The sequence below is a fragment of the Aotus nancymaae genome, unplaced genomic scaffold (assembly GCF_030222135.1).
Source record: "Aotus nancymaae isolate 86718 unplaced genomic scaffold, 86718_ANA_hifiasm-v0.15.2.pri h1tg000059l, whole genome shotgun sequence".
Classification (NCBI taxonomy): domain Eukaryota; kingdom Metazoa; phylum Chordata; class Mammalia; order Primates; family Aotidae; genus Aotus; species Aotus nancymaae.
Window position 1 is genome coordinate 55,208,903 of NW_026988473.1, and position 19,617 is coordinate 55,228,519.

The 19,617-nt window shown below is 40.9% G+C and overlaps 2 protein-coding genes across 2 annotated transcripts; one reads left to right on the forward strand and one right to left on the reverse strand.

The window, feature by feature from the left end:
- The first annotated feature begins 313 nt into the window (after positions 1 to 313).
- LOC105720066 (olfactory receptor 52M1-like) lies at positions 314 to 1,264 on the forward strand. The gene has a single exon (XM_012456369.2). The coding sequence runs from the start codon at positions 314 to 316 to the stop codon at positions 1,262 to 1,264; it is 951 nt and encodes a 316-aa protein (XP_012311792.2).
- Positions 1,265 to 9,988: 8,724 nt separating this feature from the next.
- LOC105720161 (olfactory receptor 52K1) lies at positions 9,989 to 18,550 on the reverse strand. The gene is made up of 2 exons (XM_012456464.2): positions 18,538 to 18,550; positions 9,989 to 10,881 (listed from the first exon to the last, which is right to left on the reverse strand). Exons 1-2 carry the CDS (start codon positions 18,548 to 18,550, stop codon positions 9,989 to 9,991), a joined length of 906 nt encoding a protein of 301 aa, XP_012311887.2.
- Positions 18,551 to 19,617: the final 1,067 nt, after the last annotated feature.

A 19,617-nucleotide genomic window follows, 5' to 3' on the forward strand; every position in this document is an offset into this window, starting at 1 on the left:
AAAAGTTTCTTAAAGTAAAATTACTAGTTAAAGGGGATGCATAATTTTGGAGATTTTACAGTGTGGTAGGGCAATTTAGTAAAAATCATGAGCATGCCATTTCTACACTTAACAGTAGGTATCATTACAAATAATTTATAAAACATGTAACTGATTTTTTTAAGTTGGCATTCAGAATTCTTTATTACAGGCACCACCAGTCATCCTAGATGGAAATGAGAATCTAGTCTACAGTTCCCAGAAGCATCTCTCACAAGAGTAAAAAATCTAAAACTAAGAGCTCCTATCTCCTGGATACTCCAGATCCCTGAATATGTTAACCCCTAATAATGCCTGCTCCGTGCCTACCTCTTTCCAGCTCACTGGCATCCCTGGGCTGGAGTCCCTGCACATCTGGCTCTCCATCCCCTTTGGCTCCATGTACCTGGTAGCTGTGCTAGGGAACATGATCATCCTGGCTGTGGTAAGGATGGAGCACAGCCTGCACCAGCCCATGTACTTCTTCCTGTGCATGTTGGCTGTCATTGACCTGGTCCTGTCAACCTCTACCATCCCCAAACTACTGGCCATCTTCTGGTTTGGTGCCCACAACATTGGTGTGAATGCCTGTTTGGCCCAGATGTTCTTCATTCACTGCTTTGCCACTGTTGAGTCAGGCATCTTCCTTGCCATGGCTTTTGATCGCTATGTGGCCATCTGTGACCCACTGCACCATACCTCGTTGCTCACCCATGCTGTGGTGGGTCGTTTGGGGCTGGCAGCCCTCCTCCGGGGAGTAATCTACATTGGACCTCTGCCCCTAATGATTTGCCTGAGGTTGCCCCTTTACCAGAACCAAATCATTGCCCACTCCTACTGTGAGCACATGGCTGTGGTCACCTTGGCATGTGGTGACACAAAGGTCAACAACTTGTATGGAATGGGGATTGGTTTCCTGGTACTAATCCTGGATTCACTGGCCATCACTGCCTCCTATGTGATGATTTTCAGGGCTGTAATGGGGTTGGCCACCTCTGAAGCCAGGCTTAAAACCTTAGGGACATGTGGCTCTCACATCTGTGCCATCCTCGTCTTCTACATCCCCATTGCTGTTTCCTCTCTCACATACCGCTTTGGCCATCGTGTGCCTCCCCATATCCATATCCTTTTGGCCAACCTTTACCTCCTCATCCCACCTGTCCTCAACCCAATTGTCTATGCTGTCCGCACCAAGCAGATCCTAGAGACTCTTCTCCATATGAAGGCAAGGACTCAACCCAGGTGACTGTTCTACGTCTTTTTATTTTAGGTTCAGGGGTACATGTAAAGGTTTGTTGCATGGGTAAACTCATGTCACAGGGATATGTTATACAGATTATTACTAGGCATTAAGCCCAATACCCAATAGTCACCTTTTCTTACGGGGCATATAAATACTTAGTCATGACAGGACAAGGCTCTGACTGTAGAAGCCAGTGAAATTTCTGGGTCCTACCTGAACTTTGAGGATGAGAGTCTAAGAGTAATCCTAAAATCTATTCTGTTTGATCATGGATTTTCTGTGCAGTATAGACCCAACATCTGAAAGTGAAGAAAATCAGGGTGTGAGTCTTTGTACTACAATTCCCTGTTTAACTATAAAATTTCATACAGGCCACAGAAAGTAAGATAATTTCTGTTTACTTTTTTTAGTATAAAACTTCATTCCTCTTTGTAGAATGTTATAAAGCAGAATTTCTAGAAGGCGGAATTATGTTCTAACATCTGGGACAGTTTAAAATTGTTAGTAAAGGTCTAGAAAATCTCAACTATGTTGACAAGCTTTTCCAACCTTTTGGCTTGCCCCAGAAAAGGCCTTCAGTTAAGAATGGAAATAAGTATGAGAAATCTTAATCTAATAGGACTTGGAATGAGACCTTACCATGCACAAGAATTAAAATCCTCAAACCAAGTCCTGCCCCATTTAAACAGATGAGTTTGCAATATTCTGTATCTCCTAATAATAGGGTTAGCTGAGAGCAGGGAAGAGTAGACAGGGAAGGACATTAGAAGATCCCATTTCAGAGGCCCTGAGATTGGTGTATCTGGTAGACAGGAGCCACACCAAAATAACGAAATGGCCTAGACGGAAGAAGGTAATGGGATTGTGAAGGGGGGTGGGGTAACTGAAAGCCAAAGGTGATGAGAATAGATGGAGGCCCTGTGGAGCATAAAAACTTTGAAAGGCTTCCAGATCTCACTGGAGAATTCTTGTTGCTACTTCTAACTTATGATTTGACCACTTTCATTATTCACTGATCACAAAGGTTCTGTAATGAGAGGACTACTTCAGGCCAGAAACCTGCAGGCATTTTGTGGCAATGCATGACAAGTAGAATGAAGCAGTCACTCCCAATCCTAGTGATCCAAAATTAGGATTATATGTACATTTTAGTTCTCAAATGTTTCCAATTTTAAATTATTTAACTACGTTTACAAACAATAACATGTTAAGAAGGCGAAAGTGATGACCTTAGGTTAAAAATAAGTTGCTTTAGCATTTTTAAAGACAAAAATCTAAAGAAGCCAGTGATCAAATCAGAGCTAGCATATAAACTGCTTATCAATCCCACGACCTCCATCCCCCGCCCCCACCCCCACCAAAAATGTAGGAAACTGTAATTGCACGAGCTCTTTTCTAAAGTTTAGCCTAAACCCCTGAACCCCTGACTAGTTGTAAATTTCTATGTCCTCAATCTATGCCTAACTCCAAGATCAAGTTGAGTCACATTTTATTTCCTCTATTGTCTTGACATGAGAGATTGTCATTCCTCCATCTTTATCAAGGTCTCTGCAGTCCAATGTCTGAAGCTACTGAGAGAAGATAGGCTTCTATGAGCATAATTTTAGTGCCAAATGTAATCTATAGATTAGTATTTTTTTCTCAACTCCAAATAAGTCTGAGCCAGAAACGTACTTTACAGATGATCTCCTAATCATAAGCCTAGGCATTGGAGAAGATGACATTCAAGTCCAACAGCAGCACCAGTGCTGAGGAAAGTGACCAGGAACTTTTGTCAGAGGATATCTCTTTGGCATAATGTCTAAAATCTTTTTATACCATGTAAAGCAGACTGTGCATATAGAGTGGGGCTCTTAAAACTTGACCTTAATTAAAACTAGAAAGATTAATATTACACTAAGAACTTCCTGAAAGAATAACCTTAGAAAACCCATATCAAAGTATTTTTCCCTGGATGATCTGCTGGGTCTGTCATAGACCAAGACCAAATACCAGTCATCTCTAGTGTCTTCACATGGTGTTGAATGATTGCAGGCAAAGAGAATATCACTTATATGGATGCTACTATTCCATCCAGGGACAACCACTCATGACAAGTTCTATCATACTTGGGGTGTGAGTTTATGTTACAGCATTTGGTCCCACTGTCAGCAGTAGTCATAGGCAGCCCTCTTCATGGTGAAGGGGTTATCTCTGAACAGAATGAAAGGGAATATACATTGGAGAATGCATATTATGAAGATGGGACAAATAAGTCCAACAATTGAATCTCTCATTCAAAGACAGTGTCATGTTTCCCTGTCACACAAGTGCTGCTTTTCCATCACCAACACAAAGTGGGAGTAAAATACACTAGCATCAGACCCTTTTGAGTCTGCAGGTCTTCACAGAAAAAGCAAAGATGGGGAGGCAGTTGCGAGAGGAGGCATTATTGTGGTTTTATGTTCTTAACAGGTGGCTAAGAACCTGGGCTCTGAAATCAAAGAACGGAGATGAACCTGAAACAGTATTTGTCAGACCAGATGTGTTGTATAATGCAAGCCTCAGTTTTCTCTTGAAAATGAAACTAATGGCAGCCCCTTAAGGTTTTTTTATAAGAATGTGATAACGTAAAATGCTTCTATATTGCCTGGAACATAAAAAATAAAAACATGCCTCTTAATACTTACCATACACTACAAGGCTCTGGGGGTAGGTGATAATCTGAGAAAAGTAACTGAAACAAGTTTCAGGAAAGGCCATGGAGAATGTGCTCATCATGACTTACAAATGTACCAGCCCTGGCTTTAGAAAGCTCCCTCCATTTGCTACTCTGCAGAAAGTTGTATAAACAGAGCCAGCTTTTCTGCTCCCCTTGGCTGCCTGGACCCCACTCATGTCCATGTGAGGCTTTTCAACTAGTTTACACCCACCTAATTAGCTCTGTGTTGGTAAAAACAATACCTTTATGCTTGTGTAACAGGCATAAAACTTATAGTCACAGACCCAGTTATGTAAAAACATAATTGCCTTCAGGTTTTTTTTCTACATCAGCCAGAATGGGTCTTTGAATAAACTTAAAATTGAGTCATGGATGACAGCTACATCCTACCAAATCCAATTAACAATGATCTTAGTCAATTCCAGTTGATAATTCAATCTGATAAAATTTTCAAAACTACCCCAGGAGTTTTTCTATTACCTTCCTGTGTTAGATTGAAAACTGCAGTAGAGGATAAAGTGGGTTTTTACAAAATTGTCACGATAGAAATCACAAAGAGGAATGCCTTCCGCTTGCTGTTCCTTGTCTGGCGTCTGACCCAGATGTGTCTTGCGCTGTGATGCGTGGTGCCCCCTCACATCCTGACCTGTGGGCACTAACCGCCTGGATTCTCTGGCATTGTTGATCCACTGAAACCAGTCATATCCCCATAGGATCCTGGAAGAGACCAGCTGATCCACATCTGTCTGGAACCCATCCTTCATTCTGACCGTAGGACTCTGCAAACTGGACAGTATAATTCCTCTTGCTCTCAGCCAAGCTCCTCATCTCACCATATCCCAGGAGCACTCAGAAATCACCCCACAGCACTGGGAGTCTTGAGAGCTGCATCTTGAGGGGGTTGGGGATGGTGCTGATCCCAACAAATCAGTCTCCTCTACTTCCAGGCACAGAGGGTCTTTGTGCTTAATGTAACCTGAAGCCAGGAAGAAAACCCTATTCTACCACTTCGGATCCTTATAGAACTATTTTCTGTATTTTGTGATCAAGACTTGTGAACTGAAAAGATAAGAATTGGATGTATTTGTTCTCTGGCCTGATTTGACATCTCTCTAAGGTAAATGGTGAGTTCAGAATTTGCAGACAGAGTAGAAGTGGTCAGAGAGGAAATGAAAAAGAATTCCCCTAGAGAATTATTTGGGATGCTTGTCTTTGTCTCCATAGCTTAATGTGACCATCCTTTATAAATTATGCACTGTCCTGCCATTCTTGAATACTTGGTCGGTCAGAATGGAGGCTTTTGGAGAACAATTTTTTCTTTTTTATCCTCATTGGCAAGCCTCAAAGTTATATTCATGGCATCATAGCCCGTGTCCTGCTAGAGAGGCTTAGTAAGAGGCCCTGGCTGTCAGGGCTTCTCTGGCTGTGTTCTTAGAAGTTCAAGTATTGGCCTTGAGAAATGCCTCTGCAGAAGATCTGAGAATAAAAGTCTAAGATCTGAAGGATATGACCTCCTGGAAATACTGCCTGAACAACACAAACCAGTATTATGTCTTTACTTCAGTATTTTAAAATAAACGAATCTCCTTTTTAGGAAATATGGTTGACTACTTTTGTTTGCAGCAACTAGAGAAAGTAAGTCCACAAGGAACAAATCAGCACTAGCCCAAGTGTCAAATTACATTACTAGCAATGATGAGTTGGAATGAGCATTTTTCTACAAGAATATTACTTCCCGTCTCAGTCCTGATTGGCGAAACAAGTTGAATAATGATGTGTGTGATTAATAGATACATAGTTCAAGGGATACAACTATGAGGGAAAGGGAATAAATTTCACCCCTCAGAATAGCTAAATTAGAAAGGTAACTAGATGTATGATAGAGAAAATAGGTAGGTGGGAGGATAGACTTTTACTTGGAGGAGACAGTTACTCTCCGTTTAGCTTAGCTAAGACTTTCTCAAACGCGTTTAATGCATGGGGGCTTTGTACTGTGTCATTTTGACCAAGCTGGAACCACGTTACCCAGACTTCCCTTTCCCCTGTGGTTCTTCACTAGGCTGGCCACAAAAGATAGTTTTGTGATACCAGAAGGCAGAAATGAAGCAGCAACCATTCTCTGAAGGTCAGCATAGAGCATCTGGTGCTGCTGCAGCTCATGCTCTTTATTGATTGCAAGTTCACCTCATTGGCTTAGGGCATCATCTCCTGTTTAAATCCCTCCCTTCTGTTTCTCCAAGTCCAAGACTAGGTACATTGTGCATCTCTATGGTAAACAGCACCAGTTCCTTTTGAAAATCGCCTGCATTACTGGGTATATTCCCAAAGAATTATAAATTGTTCTATTACAAAGACACATGCACACATATGTTCATTGCGGCACTGTTTACAATAGCAAAGACTGGAATCAACCCAAACGTCCATCAACGATAGACTGGATAAAGAAAATATGGCACATATACACCATGGAATACTACACAGCCATAAAAAGTGATGAGTTTGTGTCCTTCATAGGGACATGGATGAATCTGGAAACCATCATTCTCAGCAAACTGACACAAGAACAGAAAACCAAACACCACATGTTCTCACTCATAGGTGGGTGATAATTAGAACACGTGGACACAGGGCGGGGAGGATCACACACTGCGGTCAGTTGGTGGGGGGCTAGGGGAGGGACAGCAGGGGGTGGAGAGGGATAACATGGGGAGAAATACCAGATATAGGTGATGGGGGGATGAAGGCAGCAAACCACCTTGCCATGTATGTACCTATGCAACAATCCTGCATGATCTGCACATGTCCCCCAGAACCTAAAGTACAATTTAAAAACCAAAAAAATATCGCCTGCATTGTCAAGGTTTGAGGTAATGAAAGACAGAAATAGACTCTAGGCTGTCCTTGTGCATTCCAGTCCATCCTGGCTTCTGTTTAATTCTTTCCATCTTTACACATCCAGGTTTTCTTCCTGGCTGTTAGCCCCGGTGACCTAAGGTCTCAAACCTATAATAAACCTTTCATTTCATATCATTCACAGTATTTGTCTCCTTGATCAGTCCTAAGAAGTTTGATGCTCTGTACATCCCCACCCCTACCAATCAAAGGCTAAAAGGAAAATCTATCGTCAGCAGCACTGTTCTATATACCTTTTTAGTGGAGGCATAAATTTACTTTTCTCTCTTAAATGATTCCTTGTGTTATCTTGCCCAATCATTCTGGCAGTAAGAATGACATGTATCCACAGTGCTAGGATAGCTTGCTTCTAAAGGCTGCTTTCTCCTCTCAGATTCAGTGTTCCATAGAAATGGGATTATTTATAAATTTTGTTATGATTATTCTTGTGAAGAGCTGAAGAACCAGAGAAATTGCCTTATCGTTGAGCTACCACTTGAGAATGAACCATTTTTAGATAGCCTCGTTATAGACTATATATTTCCCTCATCTTTTTACACTGGAGCCTCTGCTGCACATAAGCCTCCTCACTCCTAATTTGACTTATCTCCAGATGCTTAGATGTATTCAAGCATGGCAACCTCCACTGTCTCTAAAGCATAATTGCATGGGCAGATGTTGCAGACTGAGGCTGCTGCTTCCCTTTTTCACTCTTATGAACCTAAATACTTTGGTGATCAGCCAAATTAGAGTCAATCATGCTCTTTATTTAGGTGACCTTAGCCTTGAACAATGGTGAGGAGTGAGAAGCAGAAACAAGCTTATGTCAAGATGCCAACTTTCCATGACAAAGCAAACAAGGAGAGTATTTTCAGGAACAATAGCTAAATACTCTCATGCATGGTATTCTTTCATGGCCAGAGGAGGTGGAGAGAGGGGTAAGACACCATAAACCCTAAAACAAAGGTGATCTTCTCATCTGTTTTAAGTTGATATTTCTACAGGAAAAACTGGATCAATAATTCTATCCTATTTAAAGGGAAGTAGGAGGCTATTTTTTTTTTAACTTTTAAGTTCATGGGTACGTGTGCAGGCTGTGCAGGTTTGTTACATAAGTAAACGTGCGTCATGGGGCTTTGTTGTACAGACTATTTCATCACCCAGGTATTCAGCCTAGTATCCATTATTTTTCCTGATACTCTCCTTCCTCCTACCCTCTGGTAGGCCCCAGTATGTGGTGTTCTCCTCTATGTGTCCATGTGTTCTCATCATTTAGCTACCACTTATAAGTGAGAATATGCATTCTTTGGTTTTCTGTACCTGCATTAATTTGCTAAGGATAATAGCCTCCAGCTCTTTCCATTGTCCCTGTAAGGTACATGACTCTGTTCTTTTTTATGGCTGCATAGTATTCCATGGTGTATAGATACCACATTTTCTTCATCCAGTCTATCATTGATGGGAATTTGGGTTGATTCCGTGTCTTTGCTATAGTGAATAATGCTGCAGTGAATGTATGCATACAGGTGTCTTTATAATAGAATGATTTATATTCCTTTGGGTCTATACTCAGTAATGGGATTGCTTGGTCAAATGGTATTTCTGTTTCTAGGTCTTTGAGGAATCGCCACACTGTCTTCCACAATGGTTGCACTAATTTACACTCCCATCAACAGTGTAAAAGTGTTCCTATTTTTCCACATCCTCTCCAGCATCTGTTATCTCCAGATTTTTTAATGATCACCATTCTAACTGGCAGGAGATGGCGTCTCAGTGTGGTTCTGATTTGCATTTCTCTAATGACCAGTGATGGTGAGCATTTTTTCATATGTTGGCTATTTGGGCTCTTATTTGATTCCATATAAATTTTAAAATATTAGGTTGGAGCAGAAGTAATCATGGTTTTTGCTATTGAAAGTAATTGCAAAAACTGCAATTACTTTTGCACCAACCTAATAGCTTTTTCTACTTCTATGAAGAATGTCAATGGTAGTTAAAATGGGAATAGCATTGAACATATAAATCACTTTGGGTAGCATGGCCATTTTCACAATATTGATTCTATCCATAAGTATGGAACATTTTTCCATTTGTGTCATCTGATTAAGCAGTGGTTTGGAATTCCCCTTGAAAACTGGCACAAGACAAGGATGCCCTCTTTCACTATGCCTATTCAAAATAGTATTAGATGTTCTGGTCAGAACAATCAGGCAAGAAAAAGGGCATACAAATAGGAAAATAGAAAGTCAAACTATCCCTGTTTGCAGATGACATGATTCTATATCTAGAAATTCCATTGTCTCAATCCCAAACCTTAAGCTGATAAGCAGCTTCAAGGTCTCGGGATACAAAATAAATGTGCAAAAATCACTAGCACTTCTACACGTTGGTCAAGCCTGGAGCCAAATCATGAACTCACTCCCATTCACAATTGCCACAATGAGGACAAAATGCCTAGGAATATGGCTAAGAAGGGAAGTGCATGTGAAAAGCTAGATACATGATAATATAAATGGATAAAAAGGAACATCAGAGGACTCCTTTGATAAGTGTTCAGTAAAGGAATTGGCCATGACTATCAGGAAGGAAGTAAAGGAACTGATGGAAGAAATATATCTACTTATAAATGAAGCTGTCTAACTGTATAAATGAAACTGGGAAATAGTAGGCTATAAAAGAGTGGCAAAGGCTGGAGGGTACTTGTCAGAAAAGACATGGAGGTAATTTCAGTACTAAAAGGAGTAATGGCTTTTGGGCCACAAAATTTGTGGTTCATTTCCTAACCATACCTGAATAAAGAAGTCACCAAAATCTCAGCTGTTTGGGCCAATCTCAGCCAATATTCCTACTGTCTTTCATCTATCACAATATCACTTTGAGAGGATATTTTTGTCTTCCTTAGCCATGCGATGAGTCTATGACAATGAGAAGGTCAAACCTCTACTATCAGGCCAGGTTATAGGTGCACTCCTGATGTGACCTGACTCGTAGATCTGTGAGGAATGGGGCTTCATTTTCCTTGTCATACTAGAGAATTGCCAAAGACACTCTGCAATTTTCCTACTTAGATTTTTCCTCTCAACCCCAATCCAGCATTCTCATTACTGGGAAAGTGGGTTAACAGAATTATCCATCTACATGTTCTTTCTCTGGAATAGACTGAGCACATGATCACGAATCTGCTTGGTCTTGACTCCATAGATGATAGGATTGACCATGGGTGGAAAAAGGAGATAGAAAATAGCAAGGAGGATGTGGACATGAGGGGCAGCACGGCGGGCTACACGGTGCATGACTGAGGAGATGACTACTGGAGTGTAGGTGGACAGGAGGGCACCTATGTGAGACACGCATGTCCCAAATGCCTTGTAGCGGGCCTCCTGAGAGGCGAGCTGGAGAACTGCCCGAAGGATGAAAACATAAGACAGGATAACAAAGAGCAGGTCCAACACCACAATAAACATGGCCACAGCAATGCCATAGATATTGTTGAAGCGAGTGTCCCCACACGCCAGCCTCACCACAGCCATGTGTTCACAGTAGCAGTGGGCAATCACTGGGCCTCGGCAGTAGTGGAAGCCTCTCAGCAGGAAGGGGAGTGGAGTCATCAGGGTCACAGCCCGGGCCACAGCAGCCATGACAATTTTGGTGATGAGGGACCCAGTCAGGACCGTGGTGTAGTGCAGTGGCTTGCAGATGGCCACATAGCGGTCAAAGGCCATGGCCAGCAGCACTGCTGACTCCATGATGGAGAAGGAGTGAAGGAAGAACATCTGGACCAGGCAGGCAAAGAAGTTGATCTCCCGATCCCTGAACCAGAATATGGCAAGCATTTTAGGCAGCGTCGCAGAAGAAAGAACTAGGTCAATTGTTGCCAACATGGCCAGAAAGAGGAACATGGGCTCATGGAGGGCTGCGTCAGCCCGGATAATAAAGAGAAGGGTACAGTTTCCAAGTAGAGCCAAAGTATAGGCAAAGCAAAAGGGGATGGAGATCCAGATGTGCAGGTGCTCCAAACCAGGAATTCCTACCAACAAAAATGCAGCTGGATGTGTTGAGGTGATATTAGAGGGAAGCATGGCTCCTAAAAATTCTCCTTGTCAGTTTTTACAGGGCTTCTTCACCTTCTACATATAACTTTCTACAGTACATATGATTAGAGTTCAACCTGTGATATCCCACTTACAAAGATGAGCACTTGTTTCCATTGCTAGACTTTAAACAAAATAACCAAGCAGCCTACATAGACATAGAGAAGCACAATACATATTTTCTACCCTCAAAGAAATTTGAATTTCATTGAGTACATAGAGTATTAAATATCCATAGAATTGATATCACAAAACAACTTTCATAAAGGAATGGAATATATGTAGTGTTTTCTGTGTTCTTGGTGATGTCATGAATACCTTGAAAAAAGAAATGAAAATGTTTAAATCAATTGATTTCTTTAGCACATACATTGGTACCATTCTACCTTTCAGTTAAGCTAAATTCCCAAATGGAAGAGCCAGTTTTCTCTCCTGAAATTTTAGAATTGGGTCCATGTATAAGTCAAATAAACCCTTCAGTTTCTAATGCCCAAATTAATCACATAATCTGAATATTTTCCCTAAAACTACTGTATTTGATAAGGTTGCTACTAGCCATATATTACTATGTAAACAAATTTATATTTAATAAAATCACATTCATGCAAAACACTTCTCAAGTGCTCAATAGCCACATATGACTAGTGACTACCAAGAATATTTCCATCATTGCAGAAAGTTCTGTTTAAGACCACTGCTCTACAGTATATCTTTCACATCGTCTAAATATCCATAGGTTTCTGTACATACAGCCATGCTGGAAACATACTGAGAAAATGAAAGGTCCTTATTTGGTTCTCCATTGAAACCCATGGTTTTTGTTGTTTTTTTAATATTTTAAGTTCTGGGGTACATGTGCAGAATGTGCAGGTTCATTGCATAGTTATACCTGTGCCATGGTGGCTTGCTGCACCCGTCAACCTGTGATCTACATTATGTATTTCTCCTAATGCTATCCCTCCCCTAGCACCCCACCCCCTGACAGGACCTGGTGTGTGATGCTCCCCTCCCTGTGTCCGTGTTCTCATTGTTCAACTCCTATTTATGAATGAGAACATGTGGTTGGTTTTCTGTTCTTGTTAGTTTACTGAGAATGATGGTTTCCAGCTTCATCCATGTCCCTGCAAAGGACGTGAACTCATCCTTTTTATGGCTGCATAGTATTCCATGGTGTCTATGTGCCACACTTGCTTTATCCAGCCTATCACTTATGGGTATTTGGGTTCGTTTCAAGTCTTTGCTATTGTGAACAGTGCCATAATAAACATACATGTGCATGTATCTTTATAGTAGAATGATTTATAATCCTTTGGGTATTTACCCAGTAATGGGATTGCTGGTCAAATGGTATTTCTAGTTCTAGATTCTTGAGGAATCACCGCACTGTCTTCCACAATGGTTGAACGAATTTACACTCCCACCAACAGTATAAAAGCTTTCCTATTTCTCCATATCCTCTCTAGCATCTGTTTACTGATTTGTTAGTGATCGCCATTCTCACTGGCATGAAATGGTATCTCATTGTGGTTTTGATTTGCATTTCTGTAATGACGAGTGATGAGTTTTTTTTCATATATCTGTTGGCTGCATAAATGTCATCTTTTGAGAGGTGTCTGTATCCTTCACCCACTTGTTGATGGGCATATAAGTCAAATAAACCTTTGTGCATGTGACTCTCCCTCCACCTGTCTTCCAGTTCCTTCTTTTTGTCACAGGAGAATTCTTATTTTTAGCAAGACTGACTTCTGACTCCCATGACAAATATCCTTCTTGTTAATAATTTTTCACCTTTTTATCTTATCCTGATCATTTTCCTTTTTTTCAGATCCTTAAACACTAGAGTTACCCAGTTTTTACCAAGAATGTTATAAAATATATGTGTGCCAGGCACAGTGGCTCACGCCTGTAATCCCAGCACTTTGGGAGGCCGAGGCGGGTGGATCACGAGGTCAAGAGATCGAGACCATCCTGGTGAACATGGTGAAACCCTGTCTCTACTTAAAAAAAAAAAAAAAATTAGCTGGGCATGGTGGTGCATGCCTGTAATCCCAGCTCTCAGGAGGCTGAGGCAGGAGAATTGCCTAAACCTAGGAGGCGGAGGTTGCAGTGAGCCGAGATCGTGCCATTGCACTCCAGCCTGGGTAACAAGAGAGAAACTCCGTCTCAAAAAATAAATAAAAATAAATAAAAATAAATAAAAATAATATATGTGTATAAAATATGTAAGTAAAATATATATATAAAATATAGGACCCACTTAATGAGGTTCTTATGAGGATTAAATGAAGTAATATACTTTAAACACTAGTCACAGGACACTAAATACTGAAAATTAAAACTTGGTCTCTTTTTCAAAAAAAAAATTTAGAAATGTAATTGCTCTAAGATATCATAGCTAATAGTATCAGCCATATTTGAGTCCTCCTTTCTACCAATTCCAATGTCCTAAATAACTAGGCTTATTGTTCCCATCTAGATGCCCTATATGCAACATGCATCCAACATAACTGGAAGATCAGTCAGGATGGTTGGAAAGATTGTAAAATTATAGAATATAATCACAAACCTCTTGGAAGGCCGAGAGATTTGCATAGTTTCAGTAGTAGTTTTGGCTGAAGGCAACCTAATCATCACCTTTACCTTTAGTTGATAAAAGCAAACAAGTAGGGAATGTCGGGGAGTTTAAATAACTTCTTTACTGATGTGGTCCTAAAACTAACCTTTAATCTTTTCAGGCCAGACGGCTCTCTGAGGGAGGGCAACCAGATTTGTCACCCCCAGGTGATGTTTGCTTTGGGCTTCGGAACTGGCCTTTAATCATTATCCATAAATGTGTTGACTCAGAGCCTCTGTTACCAAATCTATACTGAATAAATGCCTAGAGTACCAGCTGGTGAGGGCTGTGACTGCTGTCTCTCTCAGGAGTGTCTGAGTGTCCATGGACCCTCAGCCCACTCTTTCACTGGAAATTTGTGTTTGAGTGAATTTGTTCATCTGTTGCTGGGTCAGACCCCAACATGTAACCAAACTGAAAACTAATTTCCTTCCATAAGACTTGGGAAACGTTTAGAATCTAAAGTTATTGGCTGAAATCATGACTGCCACATATTCTAGTGGTGGACTTCGCACAAATAATTTATGTACTAGTTTCCTTCTCTGTTAATGGGAAATAGCACCAAACTATTTTTTTTTGAGATGGAGTTTTGCTCTTGTTGCCCAGGCTTGAATGCAATGGTGCAATCTTGGCTCACTGCAACCTCCACCTCTCAGATCCAAGCAATTCTCCTGCCTCAGCCGCCCCAGTAGCTGGGATTACAGGCATGTGCCAGTGTACCCAGCTAATTTTGTATTTTTAGTAGAAACAGGGTTTCTCCATGTTGGTCAGCAGGTCTCCAACTCCCAATCTCAGGTGATCTGCCCACCTCAGCCTCCCAAAGTGCTGGGATTAGAGGCATGAGCCACCTTGACCAACCCGAACTACCTTTATCTGAGGAATATAGGGAAGTTAAGTGTGATTATGCATAAAATCATTTTGTATAATTTCTTAGTGCACAGAACTTTGTCATTTATATTTCTCTTCTGTAGAACTATTACTGTTTTAAAAATTTGTTGATTAATCTACCATGACATTAAATCCTCCTCCCTTCATTCAAACCTCTGCTTTTCTTTATAGGGAAACATGTACAACCTCAACTCTATCAAGGATAATTGGCTTTGAAACAAATGAATCTGGATTTTATTCCCATCACAAATCAAAAATTCCTTTTATTGTGACAATCAATGACCTCCATGATGGTGGTGCCCTTGTCGCTTACCTGCCTTCATGCAACTGAACCCCTGAGCAACTTTTATCTGAATTGACAATGCTCCTGCTTAAAACTCACTTTTCTCTTGTGTGCCATGATATTCACATTTCCAAGCTCCATTATGTCTCACTTCCTTCTCCTGCCTCTGCCCTACCTGTATTACATTTCTACAGTTCTGAAGCATGATCTTTTCAAATTTTATATCCAGGTCATTTGGAAAATATAGTAACTAAATAAAATGAGAACTATTTAAATATTTTAACTGAATGGGTTAAGGAAAAAAATCCATGAACAAAACAGATGGCTCCCTTAGTAGAATAAGTTTGCTAAAGATTGGAGAAGGATAATAAAAGGACATCATGATTAAGTTACATATTATACAAAGTTTCATTGTTGTGATTTAAAAACCAAGGAATAGGGCAATGATAAGCATTTTATGATGGGGAGCAGGGGAAGTTGAAATTTGAAATAAAAAGTTTGTTACAGACCTCATTAGACAATCAATTTGAGAAAAATTGAATGAGGTGAGGAAATAGCTTCACTTCTTTAAATAGCAGAAACTAAAATTTCATGCCAGTGGCATATACAGAAAAATTATACAATGAAAAAAAATAGGAAGAAGGAATGGAACAGGAAAGAGAATATGGATCCAAAGCTGCCTTACTGAGATGGATAACGCGGTCATCACTGTATCCAGTTCCACATGAAGAACCATAGAGAAGGAACCAAAGAATTGTCTACTCTAGACACAGAAGAGGGGAACTTTTATTCACTGGCTTCCACACCCATATGTCAAGGATGACCCAAGGAGTGTGGATTTCCTTGCATTTTCAGGTCCATACATGCCCCAGAATAACTGAATGAGATCCCTGAAGTGCCCATGCAATAAAGCAGACAAACTCTGGGGTGGGATGCAGCTGAATAAGGTACTATCAATCAAACCTGCACTCAAATCCTTCTCACAGCAATGGCTACAACAAAAAGGAGAGATGACAGGATGTGAGATGACCATAAGAGATGTAGAATATAGGAGTCACCAAGGGGAAAGGAACACTCTAAGAAAATGGAACAGCCAGAGAAAATGCCCTAAGATATAACACCTGGTATTCAAATATCAGGCAGCCGGCACAGCTAGGATGAAGCGAAAGAGCAGGAGAATCGGGTCAGAGCAGTCGGGCTAGATCACACAGGGACTCGCAGGCCGTTGTCAGACTTTGCACATGTTCCTCACTTCTCTCAGAGTCGGACCATTGTTTTCAGCAGAGAGGAGGTATATTTGACATACACTTTCAAAGTTTTCCCTGGCATTGATGATGGAGAATAGCACAAAGAGAGAAGGGAAGAATTGGAGAAAAGTGGAGACTTGCAGGAATCCAGGAAAGAAGAATGTTGGCTCAGGATCAAGGTAGCAGTGTCTGTAGTGGGAATTAATAGGAGTAGGGATACATTTCTTAAATGTGTCAATAGTATTTTTTGACAGGTTAGATAGAGGAAATGTGACAACAGTGAGTCAAAGATGACACCCTGATTTTTGGCATAAACAACTGATAGGAGCTGCTCCCAACTGAGTTGGGGAAGTGTGAGAAGAGGAGCTCAACGCTACAATTTTGAACATAGTTTGAGATCAGAAATCAAGTGGATATGGTAAGAGGTATAGAAAATAGATCCCAAAGCCATGTAACTGATGAGATCACCCAGCTAGCAAATGTTCATAGAGAAAAGAGAACCTAGAACTGAATCCCAACATGAAGAACAGATGGGAGAGGAGTTGGAGCATGTTGAGACATTCGCAAGGGACACTGACGGTGGAAAACTATTAAGATACAAACATTCCCAAATAATGTACTATCTTAGTACATAGAATATAATTTGTTAATGAGGGGATTATTACCATGTAAAATGCTACTGATAAAGAATTTGGAAACAGAATTGACCTTATGTTTAGAATTACAGAAAATTGCATACCTTGATAAAAGCAATTTTGCAAGAATAAAGAAAGGCAAAGCCTGACTTGACTAAGTTAGATAAAAGGGGAATTGAAGTCTGTTAACATGGCTATGTTTTTGAGGAATTTGGAAGCAAAGGGCAGCAAGTAAATAGGGCACTGGCTAAAATGGAAAGCAAAGTCAAGTGTGTGTGTTTAGAACAGAAGCATTGTTCTTTAGCTGAAGAAAGTTATCGAGTAGTAGGGGAAAACTTGAAATACAGAAGAAGAAAATATACTGCTCCTGAAAAGACCTTGAACATTGCATCTTTCTAGGTTGTCTACTTGTTAACAATTGAGAATGTAAACTATCCTGAAACAAACACAAATTTACATACTGTACATTCCCTGCAAGCTCCAGACTAGAATATCCAACTCCATACTTGATATCCCTACATATCTGCCTCACAGATATGTCAAACCTATCATGCCTGAGGCAGAAATCATGACTACTTCTCTTCCCATATCTCAGAACATAACATCCTGCCCAACTGGTTGCTCAACCTAGAATCAAGTCATCCTGGATTCCTCCCTTTTCTTCCTGCATCATATTTAATCATCAGCAAGTACCACTGGATCATCCTACATAGTAAATCTCCATGTTGCCCATTGTATTTCCAACACTGTGCCACCCTTCCAACACCATCACCCTTGTTCTCAAGCCACAGCATCTCTCAGCAACTACTGCTACAAAAGAATCCTAACAGGTACACAAAGTCCACTTTGTTCTCCAATATTTATCCTTCAACAATTACCCACCACACCATGAGGTGAAGGGACTGGAGTTAAGAAACTCTGCCTATTTCCTTCTGTAAACCCAGCCTCTCACATACAAGGTGTTGAATATTTCACTAAATAAAACATACAACTAGACTACTGGAAGACATCTTTCTCAGAATACTACTCCCCTCGTGTGATTTAAGCTCAGAATGTTTGGTTATCTTCTTATTTAAAATGCATCCAGGATGGAAGTTCTAAGCATCCCAATTACAATACTGTTACCTGCACCAGAATAAAATTCTCTTCTTAATGGAAAATACTATTTTAAATATTCAAAATGTCTGTGCGTTTTTGTCAGGAACAAAACCTTATGACAACGGACATTTTTATTGTCAACTACATATCAGTACCTAGAAACATGCCTGGTATCTAAGAAACTCATCTAAAATGCTATGAAATAATCCCACACACCTGCTGCACATTTACGTATCTCAATATGTATTTTCCACAAAACCCACGTTTTCCTTTATCTGAGTCTCCATGTATGTCCCCCTGAATTCCTCCATTCAACTTTTGAACATCACTAATCACCCTGTGACCTGCCTACCCATCTTCACACAAGAAAAAAAGGCATCTATTCTGATTTCTTCCTGAAAAGACCGGGTGTCCAACAGTTTGTAAATCTTACTTCCTTTGAAGTTCCTCTGAAATCAACTCCTCTAAGAATGAAGGACTGGAGTAAGAGCATGAATGGAGCCAGTCTTCTCCTGATATCCAGGATCTAAGACCTGCTATGTAGTGCAAGTTTTGTCCTGACTGTTCATCGTTTTCAGAACTAAGATGTCCATGCTAAAAGGATTCATCCTCTATTTCTTTCTCTCCCAAAACTCCTTAAAAGGGGCCTCCATCACTGAATCAACTCAGTTAATACTGATACCTATTTGGCTGCCTACACCTTTATCTTAACAGGATATCAGAATGATAGATCTGAAAAATTAACCAGGCAAGGAAGGATAATCACATAATCAAAGTGCTTCAAGACCGCTTCTGGTTGAAGAACCTCAAAGATATGTATTTCTTACCTTTCCCTGACATCTTTCTAGTTGAGGCCCCATTTTCTTCCTCTTGACTAATGCAGAAGCTCTTTAATTTGGATGGGGGCACTTCCAGGGGTTAGAAAAAGCAATGACAGGAGGTAAGAAGGGACAGGACTCATGCTGGAATAATCAGGTAAGACTTCTCGGAAATGGGCCACAGTGTTTGGCATGGGAAGGAAGCAGACATCCTCTGTGATGGGGAAAGTATCTGGAGTTTGTTGGGTGGGACTATTAAGACTTCTGTTCCCTCTATTGAAGGGCCAGAGTAGAAGCAATAAAGGGGTTAGAGAGCTGATGCCTAAGATCAGGACTGACTGTGGGAAGTAATTGAGAGTGCCCCCACCTTCCTGCTCACTCCCACCTTCCTGCTCACCCCAACTCAGTCACCTGTTTCCTATTTCCCCGAGTTGCAGCTCTATCCACAGTCCTCAGTCCAACTTACAGTCCTGGGCCCTTTTCATTAGCTTCATGCAGCACCAGTGCCGCCTTCCTCTTTCAGCCTGAGGAGTCTTAGAAGGAAACAGCTGGGATGGGAGCAGCTGGCTTGACTCTCACCAACCCCTGCCCTTCTCCCAAAAGGCTGAGGAAGCAGAAATTGCTGCACTTGAGCAGAGTCCTCAGAGACATCTCTGGACTCCTCTCTCTCGGGGTTGATGCAAGGGGACTCCTCTGATCCAAGGACTGTATCCTTGTTTCTTACAGCCCATGCCGCCTCCGCAGCTAGTGGCACTGAGTTGTGTCTACCAGGGGTCCTGCCCTACTTGCCAGAGGCTGTGAGCATTTCAGGTGGAGCCGGTTTGTGTCTTGGTATTTGCTGTGCCTCTCTTCACCCTTTACCATCATCCTTACAGTGTTTCCTAAGAAAGCCAGCCTCATCAGAACATGTACACTGCAGGCAACTCCTGTCAGAATTGACTTGAAAGGGCAGGGAGTCCCGCCTAACCAGGCCAAAGTCATCCATTAGGTATTTTATTTTGCTTTCATATTTCATATTGGCCTGAAATATGCATTAATAACTAGCTTCTGACCTTGATGTGGCACTTTTCTGATCCCTGATCTATTTTT